Source organism: Giraffa tippelskirchi, chromosome 1, assembly GCF_054371585.1.
Source record: "Giraffa tippelskirchi isolate mGirTip1 chromosome 1, T2T-mGirTip1v1.2.pri, whole genome shotgun sequence".
In the NCBI taxonomy this organism is placed as follows: Eukaryota; Metazoa; Chordata; class Mammalia; order Artiodactyla; family Giraffidae; genus Giraffa; species Giraffa tippelskirchi.
In genome coordinates, this window is record NC_137275.1 from 84,022,506 (window position 1) to 84,041,460 (window position 18,955).

The 18,955-nt window shown below is 44.1% G+C and overlaps 1 protein-coding gene across 7 annotated transcripts in view; it reads right to left on the minus strand.

Annotated features, from left to right (window-relative positions):
- The window catches only part of TSPAN5 (tetraspanin 5), a 179,680-nt gene that overhangs the window by 3,701 nt on the left and 157,024 nt on the right, over window positions 1–18,955 (minus strand). For 6 of the 7 annotated variants that reach the window (XM_081596332.1, XM_081596322.1, XM_081596363.1 and 3 more), the window contains 5 exons: window positions 10,840–10,986; window positions 6,796–6,966; window positions 4,365–4,490; window positions 887–934; window positions 674–790 (listed from right to left, as the gene is read on the minus strand). In XM_081596332.1, coding sequence (XP_081452458.1) covers window positions 674–790; window positions 887–934; window positions 4,365–4,490; window positions 6,796–6,966; window positions 10,840–10,986 — 609 coding nt within the window. Of the gene's footprint in view, window positions 1–673; window positions 791–882; window positions 935–4,364; window positions 4,491–6,795; window positions 6,967–10,839; window positions 10,987–18,955 lie in introns of all 7 variants that reach the window. The other variant, XM_081596343.1, reaches the window with a different exon arrangement.

Here is an 18,955-nt window from a genome sequence, read left to right on the forward strand (position 1 = left end):
GTTTCTGCAAATCAGTCAGTTGTCATTTTGGCAGAGGCTGCACTGAATCTTGTAGATCAATTTGGGGAGTATTGCCACCTTAACAATATTAAGTCTTCCAATCTGTGACAATAGATGACTTTCCATTTATTCAGGTCTTCTTTAATTTCTTTCAACCATTGTGCCTCATTTGTGGCCCTCTCAGTTGAAAGTATCACATCTCCACAAGAAGAAAAGCCCAGTTCTTGGGGCTTCCCAGGAGGAAAAGTGGGTGCTCCCTTCCCTTCCCGGAACTTTGGAAAGATGATCCAAAGCGAAAAAGGAGCACAGAGTGTCTGAGAAACTCCAAAAAGCCTTAGCCTGGCCACTGGGCAAGGCTCTCCATCTGACCATTCCTGTCTGATCAGCTGTCACAATGCCACATCATTAACCCCATGGAAACGCTGGAAAGCCAGTAGGCAACTAGTGACCCCAGCAATTTTTCCATCTTGAAAAGGAAGAAAGGTTCCCTAACGTCTTTCAGGATAGTAGCATCTAAAATCAGAGCCTTAACAAAAGACAAACCAAATAGAGCTGAGGTTTATTCCCCAGCCCTCCAAGGTGTCTTAACAACCGTGACGTGCAGGAACTAAGCAAAGCATCTGTCCTGGTGAGGGCTCTCCCAGGGCACCATCTCCCATGACAGCCATCTTACCTGTAGCAAGGCAATGCCTATGAAAATACCAGCCACAATGGTCAAGTTGTCCTGCAACCACTTCTCAAACTGGGGCACACAGCCTTTCGTGTAGATTACAATCTGCTGATCGACTTCCTTCACAAGGGAAGAGGAGAGCACAGCGTCACCACGCAAATTCAAAAGCTCCTCCAACACCCTTCGTGCTAAGCGACAAGATGGGATTCCACTTACTGGTTTTTGCCTGGCATCATAGCCACACTGAGTGTTGATGACATCTTCCTGGTGGAGAAAAGAAAACAGAAAACAAAGTCCATCCACGGTCAGCAGAAGACCCTGCTAAATGTTGGTCATAAAATGTTTATGTGGGCACACAGATGTCCCAGGCACCGTGTAAACACTTTCATACAAAATTCCATGGAATTATTATAGCAATCCTCAGGAGACATTAAATATTCCTTCCTTTCCAAATGAGGAAAACTGAGACTCAGGAAATATCAGAAAGACTAGCGATTCCATTATGCGGGAGTCTCTGAATTCAAAGTTGATAACCTCAAGAAGCTTACGGGTTTAGGGAACTGGAGACACACAAAAACCACAGTTAAAAGTTTCTTCTAATGACTTTCATAATGATTATCTCCATTTATGCTCCTCAGTGTGGAATTCTATCTTTGAATATGCAGATGACACCACCCTTATGGCAGAAAGTGAAGAAGAACTAAAGAGCCTCTTGATGAAAGTGAAAGAGGAGAGTGAAAAAGTTGGCTTAAAGCTCAACATTCAGAAAACTAAGATCATGGCATCTGGTCCCATCACTTCATGGGAAATAGATGGGGAAACAGTGGAAACAGTGTCAGACTTTAAATTTTTGGGCTCCAAGATCACTGCTGATGGTGATTGCAGCCATGAAATTAAAAGACGCTTACTCCTTGGAAGGAAGGTTATGGCCAACCTAGATAGCATATTTAAAAGCAGAGACATTACTTTGCCAACAAAAGTCCGTCTAGTCAAGGCTATGGTTTTTCCAGTGGTCATGTATGGATGTGAGAGTTGGACGGTGAAGAAAGCTGAGTGCCACAGAATTGATGCTTTTGAACTGTGGTGCTGGAGAAGACTCTTGAGAGTCCCTTGGACTGCAAGGAGATCCACCCAGTCCATCGTAAAGGAGATCAGTCCTGAGTGTTCATTGGAAGGTCTGATGTTGAAGCTGAAACTCCAATACTTTGGCCACCTCATGTGAAGAGTTGACTCATTGGAAAAGACCCTAATGCTGGGTAGGATTGGGGGCAGGAGGAGAAGGAGACGACAGAGGATGAGATGGTTGGATGGTATCACGGACTCGATGGACGTGGGTTTGGGGAGACTCTGGGAGTTGGTGATGGACAGAGAGGCCTGGCGTGCTGCAACTCACGGGGTTGCAACAAGTCGGACACGACTGAGCAACTGAACTGAACTGAACTAGTATACTGGGCTTCTCTGGTGGCTCAGACAGTAAAGAATCTACCTGCAGTGCAGGAGACCAAGGTTTGATCCCTGGGTCAGGAAGATTCCCTGGAGAAGGGAATGGCAACTCACTCCATTTTTCCAGGTTATTCTTGCCTGGAAAATTCCATGGACAGAGAAGCTTGGCGGCTACAGTCCATGGGGTCACAAGTGTCGGACATGACCAAGTGTCTAAGATACAATACATGCACTTGGGTATTGTTTAAATGGTTTTTCCACGAGAACGAATCATTTTGATAATTAAAAGCAATGCCCTGACCACACGTGTGTGTATAGGCACCCCGACATCTCACAGGCCTGAGAAGAGACATGGGTTCTGCTGTTTCAGGTTTGTTTATGTTTCTCCTCTGCAGGGCATGCGGTGGATTTTACTAGCTTAGCATTTATAGAATGAGACATCTCATCCCAAAGGGTCTGCAATTGAAATGGGGGGGTGGGGCGCATTTCTGAGAATCTTCAGAAGTCTGCTGGAATATTCACTCAGGGCAGAGGCAGGAGAGAAACAGAGCACAGCTGTGTCTGCTGCCTGGGCAGGCGCCCTGGGCTCTGTGCTGGGCGCTCTCTTGCCTCCCAGCCCACCCAAGGGAAAGGAGAAGTGAGCTGGTGAGGAAGGCTGGCTTTCCAGGGGAGGGTCCAGAGCACAGTCCTCACGGATTCTTAGTCTCCTTCAAACAAAGAGAACAGCCCAGGCTGAGCCTGGGGAAGTTCTCCTTTGCTACCTGAGACCATTGTCCCCTTCTCTCTTTTCGTTTTTTAAATTGAAGGATAGTTGATTTACAATATTATATTAGCTTCAGGGGCATAGCATAATGATTCAGTGTTTTTACAGATGAATAACGGCCCCTTTTAAAGAGCCCCGCACCCCCCACCTTGCAGGGGAGAACCAGCCACTGCACTCATCAGCACCCGTGTGGCCCTGTCCCTTTTAGGGAAGGGCGGGTCTGGGGGAAGACAGGGGGCGGGGGTGGGGGTGGGGTCAGAGAGGGGCTGAGGAGCAAGGAAGGGCCAAGGGCACCTTCTCTCTCATATTTACTGTTCTAACCCGGGGGGTGGGGGTGGGGGATGGGGGGTGGGGGGGGTGGGGGATGGGGGGGTGGGGGGGGGGTGGGGGATGGGGGGGTGGGGAGGTGGGGGTGGGGGTGGGGGGTGGGGGGGTGGGGGGTGGGGTTGACCGGTCAGAGAGGGGCTGAGGAGCAAGGAAGGGCCAAGGGCACCTTCTCTCTCATATTTACTGTTCTAACCCTCAATTCTGGCTTTTATAGACAGCTGGGAAGCTGCATTTTAAGCCATACTATGTATCAGACTTTCCTGATGGCTCAGACAAAAGAATCTGCCTGCAATGAGGGAGGTCTGGGTTCGATCCCTGGGTCGGGAAGATCTCCTGGAGAAGGGAATGGCAACCCACTCCTGTATTCTTGCCTGGAGTTATCCCCATGGCTACAGTCCATGGGGTCACAAAGAATCTGACTCGACTGAGACACATTCACTATACCAGGCAAATAATTTGACTCAAAATACAATCAAATCCACAGTAAAGAGGGTGCCTCGTGGACAGGTTTTACAATTTTTCCTAAAATACAAACTGTAATGACTGTCGCCATTCTGGCCAAGAGAGTGGGCAGCCACAGTCTTCCTGCAGTGGTCTCGTCCTAGCTTGTCTCAGACTCTTCTCCTATTCCTAGTACTCCTTCAAAGCTGAGTCAGCAAGAAAAGGGTTACTAACCCTAAGCAACACAGTGCTTCCATACAAGCCCGTCCTTCTCACAAGGAAGGAATACAGGCGATACAAGCAGCTGCTTGAGTTTAGGCTCAGCTCCATCACTCGCCAACAGTGAGAGCCTGGGAAAGCTACTTAAACTCCACGGGCCTTGATTTCACCTGAAAAGGGAAGGTAATGGTAGTATCTGCCAGCGGGAAGGTTCCAAAGTGAAATGAGCCAACATGCACACAGGCTTAGAAGAGGAACCAGCGCGCACTGCTAAATTAATGTTGGGCATGAGTCGGACACGACTGAGCAACTAACATATATATATATGATTACTCCTGTTGAGATGATCTGAGCTCTAACTCCCCACCCCCCGCAAGAGGAGCTACAATTAGGAATAGGTGGGTAAGAAGAGGTTTCCAGAAAAAAAAAAGAAACTGCTCATCCCACACACACTGTCGGTGCGATGTGCGGCCAGAGGGTGGGTCTCCGGCAGTCACTTACCGCGGGGTCTTTAGTACAGCAGGAGAAGGGCACGCCGCATCGCTCTCGACTTGCGTTGGAATCTGTGCAATTGAAGTAAATATTTAGGTTCCAATCATCAGCTCCAAAAGCCCCACAGCACTGCCACTAGAGCAAACAGGAGAGAATTAGAACATCTCAACTTGGAGGTGACCGGGTGCCTACGCTCCACCTGCCAGAATGACCCATACCCAGCTTCTGCCAGCTCTAACCTTCTCTCTGTCCCAGAATTTTACTTTTAAACCAAGATGAACCTAAAGAGCCACCGTAAAAGCTTCTGAGTTAAGGCTGAGGGTGTGTAGTAAGCCTGTGCTGGTGATGGACAAAAAAGCCATGAGACCTGTAGTGGGAGGTGGAGGACGGGCAGGGAAGGATTGTACAGCAGGGCCCAGTCAGAGCAAGGTCTGTTTGGTTCAAGTACATGAAGGAACACTCTAGAAGGACAGCAAGACAGCAAGCAGCAGCAGTGTCTGAAGGAGGCAACTGGGGTCGTGGTAGGAGATCCATGGGTTTACTTCTTTTTTAAATTTCCATCTCTACACAGTTTTTATCTATTTTACTGAGATAGAATTCACATACAATAAAATGCACATATTTAAAGTGTATAACTTGGTACGTTTTCACATACTTATACATCATAAAAGCATCATTGCAAGCAAGATAGTGAACATATCTGTTACCAACCCCCCCAAAGTTTGAAAGACATGTTTTTTATTCTGTATCTGTTTCTATTCGGAATTTTTAAAAACAAGAGCATGGATTTAGATTTTCAACCTAAAAACTGCAATCAGTTAAAATATAATAAAACAAGCTGTTAAATTCAGTGAGTCTTAAGGGTAGATTTCAGGGTGGCTCCATCACAAGCCCCTTTGATACTCCCCCATGCTGGCCCAGTCCGACTTCTCTGAATTAAATAAACATCAAGCCTTGACCATCATAAGGGTTTCAAGATCAATAGCTACTTCAAAGTATTAAAATCCAAGAAAGAAAAGTGAAATCACATGAAATAACAGAATTCCCATATAAAGCAGACAGCATCTCAAAAGAACGTGTATCCGCATGTTCTTCCAGCTCATTGAATCCTCCAAAGGCTTGAGTTGTGCATCTCCAGTTGGCCTACAAAGCTCCATCAGATCTGTCATGCAAACTAGTCAGCAATAATACTTGGCAAGGTGTGAGCTTGCATCCATTATGACCCAACAAAACAGTCAAGTCTGCTGAGGAGATGAATAAGGGCTTAATTTCACACCTGAGGGACAACAGGCTCCAGGACAGTCGTTTCATCATAGAACAAAACCAGCACAATTCAGCTCACTTCTGAGTGCCTAATGGGGCAGGGGGCCTCCCCCACGGCAAGCGCCGATGCAGCCCTCTCCTCCCTTTATCAAAGGGACCCAGCTCACTCTGGAAAACCAGCCAACCAAGAGACAGCCACTGGTCCGCTGAGTTCCTGTCTGGCCTCCAGTTCTGCCACATACATGACACATACACAAATGTCAATGGACACAGCTGTTCAGGTCTGCTCACCCTATCTAGCTTTTCAGTGCATGCAGATAAAGGCTGTCAGTTTGCAGGACAATAACACCTGAAGCCTAATATAAAACCATGTACCTCTTATTAGTGTCAGAATGTCCGCATGAGTTAAACAGTGGCTACTATTATTCCCATTTTACTCTTAGGGAAACAGCTCAAGGTCCTTTTAGCCCAAGGTCACTTAGCTGATCAGATTCTGGCACTTGCTGTGTGTCTTCTGGTCTCCTGTTTATACCACGTTGCATTTTGAGTGGAACAGGGTATCTGCCGCCTCATTGGCATCACAGAGGCCACTGTCTCACAGACATGTTGAGAAACTGGAATGGGAGGTAGCCCTACTCTATAGATTATTTACTTGTGAAAAGTCACCAAGGCTCAGAAGTTTCTCGGTTTTCAGTTTCAGGTATTCGGATGGGCATAATTTTAGGAACTTGGTGGATAAATATTCTATTGCTAAGTACATTATTATGAGCTATGAAGCATGGAGAATGACCAGGAAGGGGACCAAGAATAGAAAAATTCCACATTTAATCCCCTCCCCCCAAAAAAAGAGGGTAAACCTATAGCAAAACAAGAGTCTTCAAATGTTGACAGGAGTGAGCACCCTTGATGATAACCTCTTTGCCCAAGAGTTTTCTTCTTTGTTCTTAGTAGAAACTGAGATAAGTGAAAAATCAGACATTTCTCATTAGGATACAAATCATGTAAGTCACATAGCAAGTTAGAAAATAATAAACACACAAACAAACAAATGAAAAAGCCACGCAGAAGAGTCAGAGGTAGGTTGCAACTGGCAGACACAGAAGCCAGGAGGAACGTTCATTGGGTTCATCCTTCTAAGAAGGCTTTCAACCTGAAAATAAGCCAAATTTAAACTTACATATTCCTGGGTGAAGTCTATGAGGTTCTGCAAATCTATGTCATCCCTGTATGCTCTGATGTTGTTGTTTATAAAGAAATACAGCTGGTCTTTGATCCAGTCTTTGAAAACAAATGCCAGAACCCCGGCAGTGAGCTCCAGGAAGAAAATAATTCCCAGGAACACAGAAAACTAAAACAAAAGACATACAGAGAACAGTTATAAGTGCTATTTTTGGTCATATATAGTTAAATGGTTTCTTCTAAAAAGGTTTGTAATTATATTGGGTTATTACCCATGCCCAAAGCAGATAACCTTCAATTTCTTAAGATTCATTAATAGAGTATTACACTCCAAGAAAGAATTTTTAAAAATCATTTCATAATCACATTTTAGGGGCATTGGTGTTTCATTTTGGTAATTCACCAACAAAGCCCATAAGCAAACATGGATAATAGGAATTTCTCATTAGATCCACATTAAGGCCTAATGAGTTTCTCTTGATTAATGCACTTGTCAGACGCTTGAACAATGACCTGCCCCTACCTCTGGTAAGTTTTTGTAATGTTGAAAGATAAATTATCCCAATTTTTTAAGACTGACTGTCATTTGCTACTGTGGCCTTGATTCTGGATGCAATATATTCCTTTTCTGGATTCAGGACACCGTTTTCTAATTTGCCTTTGCATCTGCTACACGGGGTAAAAGAGCAGATGTGTTCATCTTAGAGGAGGAGGTCAAAGAGGAAGTTGGTGGGGAGTAGAGGGTGGGGAGGAGGTAAGCCGTGACACGAAAAAAATTTCCCATCATGAAAACAAAATGAAACCACTGGTTTGAGCGCTTTCTTGGGAATGCGAGCCAGGCCAGCCTTCCTTTGTGAAGCACCAGGCTCGTAATATTTTAAATAACATCAACACGCAGCCAGAGGAAGACTTCCGGCTGACATAGACAATAAGAATTTAAGAGGAAAGCTGGAGACCGCAGGATACACGGTCATTGCCCATAAATCTGGAGAAATTTCCCTTTCATCTAACACCCAGAAGTGCCTCATCTTAGTCATATCTACATCCCACTCACGCCCATGTTCTTTCCATTTCCTCCCACCCCCACATCCTCACCCTTTGCAAACTATTTCACTCAAACGGATTATGAGAAATGAGGCTGTAAAGGACCAGAGGGTAAACTTCTGGTGACAAGGAAAAAGAGGGTGACCCTGGGGCCACCTGTTCTGCTGGGCCCCTGCCACTCAGCGAGCGGCTGAGGGGGCAAAGGCGCGGAAGCTGCCCCTGTGTCTACCTTCAGCGAGCAGACAGCAAGCACTCAGGAGAGGAAAACACACTGGCAAGGGGTGCAAAGGAAGCTTCATAATTTAATTACCAAAAAAAAAAAATGCTTTTTTTTTAATTCAACAAACATCTACTGAATGGCCCCCGAGAGGGCAGGCCCTGGCCTGGGTGGGCCTTACTGAGTCAAGGGCAAGTAAGACCACAGCCCTGCCTCCAAAGAGCCCACAGTCTTCTGTGATTGGGGTTGGAGTTGGAGAGGACCATGGGGTCAGGTCTTTCCACATTAGACAGTGTTTTCCAAAACGCTGGGAGGAGGAGCATGAGGGAGAGTCGGAAGGAAGAAAGAAAGGCCTGCCAAAGTCTAGGACCCCACAGTTTAGGCCACAATTCTACACCTTCTAGCTCAGCCCCTCAGGTTCCACAGAGCTCCTGGCTATCTGTCCTTGGTGAGTTCACCAGAAAAGGAATCTAAACAGCTCTTAACAATCATCAGTAGTACCAATAATTTCAAAGTGAGCTTTCCTCAATCTAGAAAAAAAAGAGGAAAAAAATCCTATCACTTTCACACAGTGCCTACCCCACCACATAAAACTACTCCCTCCTTTATCAGGGAGCACTCTTCACATGTAACTATAACAGATAACACACTATAGGAATGAGAAAAACTGTAGCTGGTTCACAGGCGTGTACACGGAAACCAGGGGCCATGCAAAGGTATTAATTAGATGTCTGTCCTTGCCTCCATCAAGGTGAGGCAAGTTCACTTTCCAGTCACTCTGAGATGTTTTCTCATAATGAATCATAATATACATAATCAGAAATTGAGTCCAAATAAAATTCTTCTCAAATATTTGGCAGAAATCTGCCTCCCTCGGATGCCATGAGCTAATTTCCCCCATTTCCTATGGGGCAGAGACTGACACACAGGCTTCATCTCAGGGCCTCAGTCAACCAGGAAGCTCCATTCCCAGCTCCTGGATTTCCCTCAGTAGTTCTCTTAGCCTTCTGGCATCCGACCTTTGAGGCTGTTTGGACCTGTGTTGACATTTACTTCCCACTTCTGTCACAGCTCCTGCTCAAAGCATATTCTAGGCCAGTTTTGATTGTACTAAGTGGAGAGAAAGGGCATTTAAAATATTCTCCAAGTCTTAAAAAAAAAAAAAAAAACAAGAAACAACACAATTCTGTTCATTTTCAATGTGGGACTTCGTAAATTAAGATGCTAATCTAGAGAAATGTATGTATTTCTGTCTGTTCAGTTAACTCTGGTATCTTCAACTACAAACATCATCAGCTGTACTAAAGATACTATTCTTATAAACTAAACCATATGCAAGTAATCACATTAAAGGGGAAAAGGAGACTAACACTGATAAAATAGTGGCCAGCAGTATGATCTGAGACCACTGAGGCTATAGAAAAGCTGAGTGAGGTGAGCTCAAACATTTAGAAATATCTCATGCCAAGAAGACTGGTGGGTTGGTAGGTCACAATCAGGGACAAAGCAAGTGCTAAAATGGGAATCACATGCAGCATGGCTATTGGGACCAGCTCCGGTCAATGTTCTTGTCTGAGGTGAACATGTCCCTAGACAATGCTGCATCAGCAGAGGGAGAGGAGGAGCCCAGGGACAGCGGCTGTAACACTGATGCAGATCTCTCCAGGTCCCACTGTCTTCCCCCACCATGGGAAGGTGGGTTTGTGTTTTTTTTTTTTTAAATTCAATTTTCTGTTCTTGGAGAGGGAAGTGGATGCTGTTGTGCCATGAGACAGACACCCACCAGAATGCCAAGCTCCAGACAGACGGGCACACTCGCTGACCACTGACTACACCTACCAAACTGACTTCAGAGACATACAGGGAAGCACATGCCATTTTGATCTTCTATGGAAGAAATCTCCAAAGGAAGAGGCTTTTCCTTTTCATTCTTGACTTTTAATACTTACCTACCCCTGAGTCAAATTCCTCCAAAAATATTCATGATAACAGATCACACCAAGTATCCTGCAAGCAATCTAAAAATTATGCTGGTCACACAAAGAAGGCCTTTGCAATAGCAGAGAACACAGGAAATGTGTGTTTACTGTTTCTCTATAGTCACCAGAACCTACTGTTTAACAGATTTAATCTGGACAGGTCACAGCCACTGTGCTTATGTCTGGCTTCTCTGAACCAACTACCTGAAAGTCAGTCAGCTTTCTACTGACTATGTGCTTAAAAGAGGGGGCAAAAATCACCCCAAAGAAGAAAACTAGATACGTATACAGACCTACCTTAGTCCTAAAGCTATTTTAGGGGCTGGACTGCAAACTTGTGATATCTGTGTACAAAACCGCCATAGGTGGTGCTGATGTTATTAAGGAGGTATAGGTAGAGGGGGCTTCCCAGGTGGTGCTAGTGATAAAGAACCCACCTGCCAATGCAAGAGACATAAGAGACATGGGTTCAACCCCTGGATCTAGAAAATCCCCTGGAGGAGGGCATGGCAACCCACTCACAGCATTCTTGCCTGGAGAATCCCATGGACAGAGAAGCCTGGTAGGCTACAGTCCACAGGGTCGCAAAGAGTCAGATACAGCTTAGTGACTTAGCACGCAGGCACATGGGTAGAGGAGGATGGTGGTGGGTATCTAAAGTGCTCTCCTAAAAGAAAAGCATTACCCAGGCCACAGTCTTGCCAGTGCCTTTGGTTACGGCTCACTCTTGCCTCGACAGGGTGTCCTCCTGATGTGAGAGGAGGATCTGGCTCTCGGTGTGTAGGTGGAGTACGGTACTTACAAACTTGAGAAGGAAAGTGTTTTCTCGCAGAGCTCCAATGCACCCAGCAAACCCCAGGATGAACATCACTCCTCCCACCACGAGGAAGAGCCAAACCGGGTCAAAGCCGCCGAGATCGGTGATGGAAGAGATGTTGGACAGAACTCCCTGTTGGACAGAACACACAACAGGGCATCGGGAGGCAGGGTCAGTTTTCCAGCATGAAAAGATGATTGCCATGGTCTCTCCCTGCCCCACCCAGGAAAAACTTCACAGGTGATCTGATCAAGTCACATCACGTCAAGAAACACTACAAAATAGATAAAAGAAAAAGAGAAGAAAAACTACTTTCTTTCCAAGGTCTAGATGGGTTCATATTTTTGGTAAAACTATATAAAGCCAAGACATGATCCCAAGAAACTGTCACTAGACCCTGTATGGAAAAGATATGGTTGTTACCTTTGCTTTCCATATCTCCAAATACAAGTGGTCTTGAGTAAAAAACAGATGTGTAGGAAAAACACCTTTCAACACCCAAAAGGAGTCATCCTTACAGCCTCGGAGCATGCAGATGCCAGACAAGGGCCAGCTCCGAGCCCTTAGCATTTCTCAGGAAATAGGGGTAGAGCTGCAATCTTGAAGCTAATGTGGCAGTCAGCCCCAGCCCCAAGACCCTAAAAGTTTTCCAGAGAAAAACTCACCTCAGGCCTACCCTTGAACTTTCAGAAGACCTCTTCAAGTTCAGTCCCCAAAGCCCACTTGGGTGGTGGGTGCTGATGGGCTGCCCATGTTGACTGACTAGGGTATTTCCTTACTCTCTTTTTTTTAAGGACTGGGATTTAAATGACTTACAAATCAAAGGTTATTCCCCAGCTTGCAACCTGTTTATTCTCCTGCCAAAAGAACCCAGAGTAATTTCATCTCTCCATAAATAATACCACTTCTTTACTGAAATCTTTTCTTCCTTAAGTGTGATACCACATCAAATACCATCCAGAATCTATGTTAGAAATTATATGAGTTTTTTTCTCAATAATGGAAGGTATATATTTAATATTCATTCTTACAGAGGCCAGCTACTGTTATTTTTAAACCATGGAAGTTTGGGAGTCTTAAATATCCAAGATCATCAATATTTTTTTTATCTTATTAAATTTGTTTTGAGCTCCCAAAATACCCCCAGGGTACCATGGTATATAGTTTGCTATAAAGTCTTTAAAATTAAACAATTTGTTTTCAAAGCATTCCCAACAACCTGGAAGAATAGGAAGCACTCATCTCCTTTTATACTTGAGGAAAATGGAAACAGAGGTTTGATGACTTGCTGAAGGTCTCACAGCTATTGATTTTTTAGAACCAGAACTGAATCCTTACTTCAATAATCCTTCTCTACCAAGCGGAAGCTATGTATTTGCTTCTCAGCACTTCTCAATCAGCACTAATCAACACTCGAGTTTAGGGTTTTTATGTTTTAACCCATTTTAAGGTTGTAGCAACACTGAACAAGAGAATTTGTTTGTAAGGTTTTTGTTTCTTGTGGGGGGCGGGGGTGAGTAGGGATCACCTTAAGGACAATAATAGAATATTAATGATAGTACATATGAGGCATAAAGGACTCTTACAATGTTCAATTAAACCTTATGAAAAAGGCCAGAGTTTAAATCAAGTCATAAATGAAGGGCTGAGAGATTATTAAACACTTAGGAATGTAGGGTGTATTCACCAATGTCTGGGGTGACATCATACAAGGCAACCACACCCTTCATGAAACTGCATAGACCAATGGTTTGATCCAATCTTGTGTTTCTTAGAGTTCCAAGTTCTGAACTATGAATACTGGATAGGGAAAAAGGAAAACACAGAAATACCATAACCAATTCTCCACCTACACAAACGATGCTGAGGGAAAAAAAAAAAAAAATTGCTACAGAAGTCAGTTAAAATCTATGTGACAATAAGTGGTGAGGGTCGCACAATGGGGAGAAATCAACCTCTCCCTTCAGAATGCCCATGAACATAGGTGTTAGTACTTCAGGTCCTGATGTTTTGGACCCACTCAGACAGGAAAGGAGAGGGCTTTGGGGCTATGTGATAACATTCTTACACTTTATAAAGTCAACGTAATCATGGGAGAAGTAGATTCAATCTACCTGGCACCAAGGCTGGAAGAGACAGGAAGAGATGTCAGTTCCAGCATAAAGAGATCTTTCTAATGCCAGCAGGTCTCCAGTCATGGGTCAGAGAAGGCTGCTTGAGAAACCAGGGCTTCCCTTCATGGGGGCGCTTCCCCTCACGGAGGAGTCAAAGCTGTGAACCTCTGTCAGCAGGGCTCCAGGAGGGATTCTCAAAGTGAAGGGGGAATAGGGACTTACTGACCTTTACGTTCCTTCCAACTTTAAGACCATTCTATGATTTCATCCATGTTTAATGGGCTTGTTGTTTGTGATTCACACCAAAGTCTGAGCAAAGATCAGATTGTTCCCAAACACTCCATGGCTGTACACAAAGAGCTCCGTGGATAACAAGGACAGTTATCTGGGGAATTCAGCAAAACAAGCAAACCAACACACACATATACACATACACACACCTGGGCCTGAAATACCAAGACATTCCCTCCCTTAAAGGCAAAAAAAAAGTGCGATCCCAACTGTCAGTAGATTCCTGGGGCACTGTCCTCTCTGGGTTTAATTTGGAATATGAGAATTTGGCTTCTCAGACAAACTCATTTTCATACTTTTAGATTCCCCAGCCTGCAGGGGTAGTTTTAATTGAGAGGCCTTCAACTGTTTCCATGGAAACAACAATCATCTGGGGCCCGAACTGGACTGCAGATGCTACTCATTTAATCCTACATTGTGGCAAAAGACAGGGCTGGAGCCAGATACTGAGAGCTCGGAGGAAATAAAATTCTGCAAAGGACAGAAAAGACAACCAAGAACTTTATTTTTAATGAATTCCAGGTAGTTATCTGTTGGAAACCAACTCAAATCTTAAAACACAAAGTGTGGCAGTCAATGCCCAGTTTTCTTTTCCTTAGGATTAGGATGGCTTACCTGAATGGAGATAGAAAAAAAGACTTTTTCACCTGCACAATGCCTCCAAATAGTCACTAAAGAGCAGTCTTACTGCTTCTAACTACACAGAGCGACCAAAGAGGAGCTGAACATAATCGCGGCAACAAAGACTGGATTACAAAAATGACAGTTTAGCCTTCTGCTGCCTCCAAGATGGGGTCTTTCCCTGGACTTTTTGATTGTGTTAAGCTCAATTTGACAAATGAGTAAGAAGTGCTAGAACATGCCAGCTGAAGAATAATTATAATTAAAGCTTGCAGTTAACAAGAAGCCGGAAGGAAAAAAAGAATCTAAGATTACAGTTAAGTCAGCCAAGGGATTTAAAATAGACATTCAGATTCATGGTAAATCCTCAGGAATGTGCAAGCCCGCCGGCAGCAGACACCTAGGCTTCCGGCAGCAGACACCTAGGCTTCGAGGAACCTAGAAGAGGGCACCACCCTCTTCTTCTGGGAACAGGGCCTCCTCCTCCTCGTAAAGGTCCACTCTCCCCAAACCCATTCCAAGAGCTACTCAGAGTTCTCACATAACCCCACCACCTGGGTGAGAGTCAGAAAGCCTAAAATTTCCTTTCTCGACCCCAGGATTTAGAATAAATATCTGTCTCTAGTGGCTGAAGCTATAAAAGGTTCAACTCTGGAGCCACGTGCTGTGTGTTTTTCACTTTGTAGAGAAAGTCAGTCTGCAGTGAGAAACAGGTAACGAGAGCAGGGAGAGAAATCCTGCCGATGTTAGATCCTGGCCTGACCATGAGTTCTGCAAGTCACTCAGGATCCTTAGACTCCATGACTGCATAAACTGGTTCTGTCTGGAGCCGATTTCTGAGGAGTTTCACAAAACAAAACAAAGCATTGAATACACTCTGCTTGATCGCTGCATGTATGGGTACATACACAGACACACATGGTCTCTGCCTTTCTCTCTCATTCTGACTCTTTCCTTTTCTGTCTTTGCTGCTGCTATTCACATTTTCACCTTCACATCAGCCATCACAAACGACAAAAGGGGTAAGTACATGCGGACAACTACTCCGCTTCTCATCCATTTATCCTTATTCTGATTAGATTCCACTTCAGAGGATGATATTTTCTGAGCTTACACACAAAATCTAGTACCCTTGTGAAATGCCGGGCTGGATGAAGCACAAGCTGGAATCAAGATTGCCAAGAGAAATATCATTAACCTCAGATATGCAGATGACACCACCCTTATGGCAGAAAGTGAAGAACTAAAGAGCCTCTTGATGAAAGTGAAAGAGGAGAGTGAAAAAGTTGGCTTAAAGCTCAACATTCAGAAAACTAAGATCATGGCATCCGGTCCCATCACTTCATGGCAAATAGATGGGGAAACAGTGGAAACAATGGCTGATTTTATTATTCTGGGCTCCAAAATCACTGCAGATGGTGATTGCAGCCAAGAAATTAAAAGACGCTTACTCCTTGGAAGGAAAGTTATGACCAACCTAGACAGCATATTAAAAAGCAGAGACAGAGAAAATAATAGCAAATGAAGCAACGGACAATTAATCTCAAAAATATACAAGCAACTCCTGCAGCTCAATTCTAGAAAAATAAACGACCCAATCAAAAAGTGGGCCAAAGAACTAAACAGACACTTCTCCAAAGAAGACATACAGATGGCTAACAAACACATGAAAAGATGCTCAACATCACTCATTATCAGAGAAATGCAAATCAAAACCACAATGAGGTACCATTTCACGCCCGTCAGAATGGCTGCTATCCAAAAGTCTACAAGCAATAAATGCTGGAGAGGGTGGGGAGAAAAGGGAACCCTCTTACACTGTTGGTGGGAATGCAAACTAGTACAGCCACTATGGAGAACAGTGTGGAGATTCCTCAAAAAACTGGAAATAGAACTGCCATATGACCCAGCAATCCCACTGCTGGGTATACACACTGAGGAAACCAGAATTGAAAGAGACATGTGTACCCCAATGTTCATTGCAGCACTGTTTATAATAGCCAGGACATGGAAGCAGCCTAGATGCCCATCAGCAGACGAATGGATAAGGAAGCTGTGGTACATATACACAATGGAATATTACTCAGCCATTAAAAAAAATACATTCGAATCAGTTCTATTGAGGTGGATGAAACTGGAGCCTATTATACAGAGTGAAGTAAGCCAGAAAGAAAAACACCAATACAGTATACTAACACATATATGGAATTTAGTTAATCAGTAAAGATAACCCGGTATGCAAGACATCAAAAGAGACACAGATAAATAGAAGAGTATTATGGACTCTATGGGAGAGGGCGAGGGTGGGATGATATGGGAGAATGGCATGGAAGCATGCAAATTATCATATGTGAAACGAATCTCCAGTCCAGGTTCAATGCATGATACAGGGTGCTCAGGGCTGGTGCACCAGGATGACCTGGAGGGATGGGATGGGGAGGGAGGTGGAAGGGGGGTTCTGGAAGGGGAAAACATGTACACCCATGGTGGATTCATGTCAACGTATGGCAAAACAAATACAATATTGTAAAGTTAAAAAATAGAAAATAAAGTAATTTAAAAAAAAAAAAGGCAGAGACATTACTTTGCCAACAAAGGTCCGTCTAGTCAAGGCTATGGTTTTTCCAGTGGTCATGTATGGATGTGAGAGTTGGACTATAAAGAAAGCTGAGCACAGAAGAATTGATGCTTTTGAACTGTGGTGTTGGAGAAGACTCTTGAGAGTCCTTTGGACTGCAGGGAGATCCAACCAGTCCATCCTAAAGGAGATCAGTCTTGGGTGTTCATTGGAAGGACTGATGGTTGAAGCTGAAGCTCCAATACTTTGGCCACCTGATGCGAAGAGCTGACTCACTGGAAAAGACCCTGATGCTGGGAAAGATTGAGGGCAGGAGAAGAAGGGGACGACAGAGGATGAGATGGTTGGATGGCATCACCAACTCAATGGACATGGGTTTGGGTGGACTCCGGGGGTTGGTGATGGACAGGGAGGCCTGGTGTGCGGTGGTTCATGGGGTCACAAAGAGTTGGATGCAACTGAGTGACTGAACTGAACTGAACACAGTGTTGTAATTATCCTTCAATCTAAAAAAAAAATGAAAAAAAAAAGAAATAAAATTTATCCATTTGAGTTTTTATTAAAAAAAAAAAAGAAAACTAAAGCTCCCAATTTACACTGGAAAAAAGTGTTGGGGGTGGGGTGGGGTGGGAAACAGACGGGAGGTGGGATGGGAAGGTGAAGAGACAAGCGTTAGATTTAACGATACCTTTACTCAGCTAGTTGGTATTTCCAGTCCACACAGCAACTGAGTCTGTGTAAATAGTCTCATTCATGTTGACTCACTATCAACTCAGCATCATTTATGAGACAAGCAGTTATGGAAGGAACTTTTAGGTTTTGTCTATGTCACCGACAATATGTACATGATTTCAGCTCTAGTTCTCCACATTGACTTGAATGTTCAGTCCTTGGGTTTAAATAACAACTTTTTAAAACTCAAACTTATTGAAAAAAGTAAACTAATACAAAATGTTACCTGGCTGCCCTCCTTTGCACCCCAAACGACTGCTGATGTGAAAAGAACACATACAGCCTGCATGTACACCCCACTAGTAAGTCCTCCTCTTCCTCCTACGTGTATCCTGCAGCAAAGCCCTGGGAGTCAAAGACGTCAAGGGTACTAGATTGTGTGGTTAAGCTCAGAAAATATCCTCTGAAGTGGAATCTAATTGGAATAAGGATAAATGGATGAGGAGCGGAGTAGTTGTCCGCATATACTTATTCCTTTCGTCATTTGTGATGGTTGATGTGAAGGTGAAAATGTGAATAGCAGCAGCAAAGACAGAAAAGAGTCAGAATGAGAAAGAAAGCCAGAGACCAAGACTGCAGGTCACAAGAAGAATATATTCAAACACCACAGTCTCAAGAATACAGGCGGATTTCCTATACACATATTTTTTGTTAATACATGGCACGCATGCTAAGTCACTTCAGTCATGTCCGACTCTGCAAACCCATGGATTTTCTGTCCATGGGGTTCTCCAGGCAAGAACCCTGGAGTGCGGTGCCATGTCCTCCTCCAGGGAATCTTGCCAACCCAGGGACTGAACCCCTCTCTCTTACGTCTCCTGCATTGGCAGGCGGGTTCTATACCACTGGCACCACCTGGGAAGCCTGTTAATATATTAAGATTATATTAAGAAAAATTAGTATAAATGAGCATTCATAAGAATTCTTCATATTCATACTATCTACGTGAAAGTGAAAGTCGCTCCGTCGTGTCTGACTCTTTGCGACCCCATAGACTATATAGTCCATGGAATTCTGCAGGCCAGAATCTTGGAGTGAGTAGCCATTCCCTTCTCCAGGGTATCTTCCCACCTGGGGATGGAACAAACCCAGGTCTCCCACATTGCAGGTGGATTCTTTACCAGCTGAGCCCCAAGGGAAGCCCAAGAATACTGGAGTAGGTAGCCTATCCCTTCTCCAGCGGATCTTCCCAACACAGGAATCAAACCAGGGTTTCCTGCATTGCTGGCGGATTCTTTACCAACTGAGCTATCAGGGAAGCCCATACTATCTATACCTGTATCTATATTCTTGTGACTCTCAGTCATCTCCTCCAAGTCTACAGCTGTTGCTGCAGCAGGCAGCAGAAGCAAAAACAAATTGACCATAACAAAGTGCTGCTATAAAGAAAAAATGAATAGCAGTCAATTTAAAAAGTTGAAACAAATACTTTCAGCAAATTAGCCAGTCCACAAATTGGCTATAAGACAACTAGCTCTTGCGTATCAATCTGGAGCTTTTAAGTGATGATTCACCAGTGAAAATAGGCGATTTCCACTGTCCCCAAAGTACTAGACAGTATCTCACAGAACTAAGCAAGGAGACCAATAGGTGTCTAAGAAATAAGATACATTAATGGAACACAGCTGAGGCAATATCATTATAACAGAAGTTTAGAGAGTCAACAAACAAGATATGTACTGATGTGCATCTGTCACCATACAAAGGAGACTGAAATTCCAGTCACTCAGACAAGCCTGTTCTAGGGTGTGGCAGAGAGCATTCC